Below are 4643 nucleotides of genomic sequence, written 5' to 3'. Positions count from 1 at the left end.
CCTAGACTGATAACTACTGCAGACTTGTAGCACTAGCTTAAAATTTCACATCCTGCGCTGCACGTTACGCTGCTTTTGTCAGTGCTGCTTTCAGTGACCGTGGGAAATTTGTTTACCCCTAGTAACTCATTCACCTTCTGGACTTCTCCCCCTTGCAGCTTCACTGTTCCACACATCTTCCTCTGATCCACACAAGCATTGTGACTTGCCTCTACTACCTGTCACACCTCGTTCTCCAGAGTGTACATCAATTTCTCTAGACTCTCTTCCAACTCCTTCCTGCTTTCACTAAACAACATAAAGCATTATAAAAACCACATAGGTCCAGGAGAACTAAAGCTGTTCTCATTTGTTAACCTGTACATCTCTACTCCAGAAAAGGACCATGAAATTCTCCTTCACCCAGTCCCTTCTCTGCAGTAAATTAACTGAAACAGAGTGAAGAGGGAGGACACACAGCAAGGGTCCCAAGAGCAGTGACCTCAGGGTCCTCAGTAGAGGCCACTGACTAAAAGAGGACCTGTTTGTCATATTTCTTGTCCAAGAAGACAGAAGGTTAATGATTACTAATTAGAAGTTCCCAGAGAGCCTGGTAAACATAGAGTTAAAGGGGCAGTATCATGTAAAATCTGCATCATGTTATTCCCTAATCAAAAATACACCTTGAAGTGTTGCCCTGATTCTTTCATGCATGTTTAAAAAAAAATTCTTTAATTTCCATGGCAACACTTCAGCTGCTCAAAACGCCTGTTTGAGAAGTGGAGTTCCGCCTTTGAGAAGCAACTTAGCATCACAGAGCAGCCCTCTCCTGAGACTTTACTTATTTTGCAAATGAAAATATTTGAATATTTGAAATCCTGAAAGCAGAATTTGGCTAAAGATGAATAAAAGAAGAAAATGTATTGTGGCCAGTAATATACATTTTTAATGTTTTTTTTTTTCATCTAACAGTGAAGCAGTAACAGAACAACAGTGAAAACATCCTTTCATTGCATTTGGTATCCACCACCTGATCCAAAGAGCAGGTGAGACTACTGGGCTGGGGGGGTCACAGCTTTACTTTGCCTTCATCTACCATGTAGCACTGCACCAACACTACTCCCTTTATTCCTCAACATTCACAGGTAGGGAAAACCCATTGCATGAGAAGCAGGAGGTCTTGTGAACAACTGAGAGCTTCTACAATCTTTGATGAGAATTAAAGTACAGGGGCATAAGGATTGACTTGTTCCAATTAAAATATAAGGAAACTCTACATTTTTGACCCATCTGTTGCAAAGAGTGTTTATGCAGCTTCTTAACCTGTCATTCACAGGTTGTCACACGAGAGGACCCAAGTTTGGGTCCTCTCGTGAATGACAGGTTAAGCCCACAGAGATGTGTTAAAACATAAGTATCTGAAGTGAAAGGGCCTAAAAGCAGGTGGAATACTTGGAAAAAGGTGTGAAACAACATATTGCAGACAAAGCTCAAGACTTTTTTTCATTTATAAAGAAATAAAAAAACACCAACACTACAGTGTTAACTCAAGGCATTATTTTTACTCATGTTGTAGATACGGTCTAAACTTGTTGGCTTGGCCTAAATTGTACATGCCATCAGTCATTTCCCTACACAGCTACAGAGGTCTTCAATAATAACTTTGCTCTGACAGCATCAACTCATTCAGTTTGAGGATCAACTGAATCTAACATTAAGGTGGAACACAAAGGGTTTCCATAAACATCAACTGCAGGTATAGATCCCAGAACTTCCAAAATATAGTCTTCAAATTGTTGCCAGAACCTTTAAGTGACAGAAATGATGCATGACAACGTTTCACAAAGCAATAAACTTTTTTCTGTCAAAGTTTCAATATTTAACAGGGAACAAATACTTTCACTGATTTTAAGTTGAGCAATAAATAAAACAGCATTTCATGATGCCATTACACAGTTTAACCACCAGAGGGCAACAAAATGGTGAAAAATAAAAAGTTGGGTATAATGTTTGGCACAATTTTGTACAGGTCAATGCAAGCAGCTCAGATCTAGTTCACAGCCAACATGTTCTCCTGTACAATACAGTACTACTGACAGAACTAAAATTAAAAACATGAACATACTCCACTATTATAAAAACAACTCGGGTCTGGTGAGGGGCATATTTTGTAATTTGACTACAACCATATTCAATTGCTTTTATGAATATTATACACCATATTATTTTGAGCCTCTTCTGTTTCTGTGGGACACCAGCAGCTCTGCAGGACAGATGAGACTCTGGTTCGATGGTGGCTCGGTCAGTTTGAAAGAACGAAACGTGTATATTGCTGCAATGAGATGCACAACAAATTGGAGTGATAGAAAACCCAATGGACAAGCTGACAGGTTACCAATAGTCACACACTCGTGCACATCTTTGGTCCCCTTGGTTGTGCCCTTAAAGGTAGAATAGTTTATGAAGCACTTTTAAGTATGGCTCCCCCTACAGTCCGTTAACTGTAAGCTGGTTGTAAGCTGGTAGTCTTCAGTGGAGCATTTGGGCACCCAGAGATTTTGTTTGTGAACACACCTGCTCTCTCTCTTTCTCACACACACACACACATTTTGCACATGAAATAGGTTCCTCTTCTCACTTCCTTGCATGTCCTTTGTGTTTTAGAGTTCCTGACTGGGTAACAAAGCAAAAACAAATGGCTACAGGGAACAAATACATTTTAGCATACAAATTGTTGATATTTTAATGAAGCCATGTCATACTGAGCTGGGGGAGAAAAACAACTGAAAAAGAGAGACACATGAAGCCTGTTGCATGTGTAACAACATGCCTGCTGGTTTAACACATTCCACTGTAGCTTTTCTCACGCTAACAAGCACTTCAAAGCAGGAGTTTATTGATGTCCACTCAAATAAAAAAAGTTACAAGAAGCCATCAACTTAAAAGTACAATGTGTTGTATTAGTTAACTGGATGAGCGTGAAAAATAGCCAACTGTTTCCATCTGTGACGACAGATGTGATTAGAGCAAGTACTTCTTGCAGGACTCGCATACTGCCAGGTACACACTCCAAGAAACATGGTGTTGTATCAGAGAACTCCATGCCCCTCCAACTTAACCTCCCCCCCAAAAAGTCCTCTGGTTCTCAGCATGAGAAGATAAAGGCGAGTGAGCCAGGAGCATCAGCTGTGTGAAGGTTTCCTCCTCCTCCTGGAGAAATGCAGCATGATGAACAAATTAGCTTTAATGGTCGTGTCTTTTTCCTTTTTATATGACTACATGTGTGTCTGTGCGAGTACTGGCAGCTGCAGAGACAATCAAGTCAACCAACCAGCCAGTGAAGGTCACATTTACTCTACTTGACTAATTCACAGTGAGCAACAGAAGCATCACATTGGGGCTCTTGTTTGTGGTCTCACCAGACTAAAACCTGGTTTATTTTTCCTTCTCCATTTTGGAATATGTTTGGTGGGGGGGAGGAGGGCAGAAGGAAGTTAACCAAGACATGGGCGATGGGGGCCAAGACTCTGAGCCTGTAGAAACGCCTGGACCACCTCCTGGGTCTGCTGGGGGGTCGTGTTGACGTCCTCCAGAGCATCTGCTACAGCAAACTGTCGGTCCCTCAGTCGGTTCCAGTTGGACAGTACATTGTGGTATTCAAACACTTTCTCATAGTTCCCCACAGAGTTGTAGAGTTTGATCAGGCCTCTGTAGTCATACTCCAGCCCACTGTAGCCTTCTCCAAACAGCTTCTTCCCTGTGAAGAAAAGTGAAAAAAAAAAGAAAAAAAAAAAGGTTTTATGGTAGATAAGTAAAGAGTGATATAACTTTCAATATGGAACCTGCAAAAACAGGAACAAGGAGGCGATGACAAAGAAATGAACTGAAGGAAACAGATGGGATGATAAATGGTAAATGGGAAGGATAGATAGATCTAGAGTTATAGATGAAAGGATGAAGGGCTGGATGGACAAATAAATGTGGCAACAGAGATGGATGGATACATGCAATGAAAGATGGAATAAAATAATGTGAGTGACACAATAAGTCCAAAGCTTTAAATTAAAGCTAAAGATTTTACTTTGAAACCAAAGATCTCCTTGTGCACCACTTTGCACTGATTACTTCCAAGGAATCATCATTGGGATGATGAAAAACTGTTTTTCAGATACATTTTTTACAAGTTCCATGAAATTTAAACACCAGCAAGACAAATGTTTAGAAAGACTCCAGTGGAGTTAGAAGTCCTGGCAGGGTGTATGATCTGCTCACCATCCAGTGAGTTAAGCAGTTCAACAACAATTGGCATCCTCATTCCTTAAAGGGGATGTATTTTCCAGGCACATGGTGCCTTTTTATTGTTTCCATCCTCAAAGATTAGCCCGCCCTTAAGACTACTCCATTCCACTCCTTCAGACTAGCCAGGAGCAATCAGCAAGCATCTGGTGGAACTGTCACATTTGCTGAGCTCATTATAGGAGCAACTTCTCAGTGAAGTAAAAATAGTAACCATTCTGAAGGTTACTAGTTTCAGAAAGAGCAGGAGTTTTTAAAGAGAGAGATCCAATTTCAAAGCATGGAATTACAAAGTTGGAATGAATATATTAGTCGACTAATTAGTCAATTAGTCGACTAATTGGTGCAACCCCTTATATATATATATA

At 40.5% G+C, this 4643-nt stretch overlaps 1 protein-coding gene across 1 annotated transcript in view; it reads right to left on the bottom strand.

Annotated features, from left to right (window-relative positions):
- Window positions 1–1521: 1521 nt before the first annotated feature.
- appbp2 (amyloid beta precursor protein (cytoplasmic tail) binding protein 2) overlaps window positions 1522–4643 on the bottom strand; it is a 36424-nt gene continuing 33302 nt past the window's right edge. The window contains exon 13 of the mRNA XM_015048163.1: window positions 1522–3736. Within this exon, the coding sequence (XP_014903649.1) occupies window positions 3474–3736 (263 nt within the window). The 3' untranslated portion in view covers window positions 1522–3473. The remainder of the gene's footprint in view (window positions 3737–4643) is intronic.

Source organism: Poecilia latipinna, unplaced genomic scaffold, assembly GCF_001443285.1.
Source record: "Poecilia latipinna isolate Pla-1442-1.1 unplaced genomic scaffold, P_latipinna-1.0 Scaffold864, whole genome shotgun sequence".
Lineage (NCBI taxonomy): Eukaryota > Metazoa > Chordata > Actinopteri > Cyprinodontiformes > Poeciliidae > Poecilia > Poecilia latipinna.
Note: the sequence above shows the minus strand (reverse complement) of the source record. Positions and strands in the feature narration are given on the sequence as shown.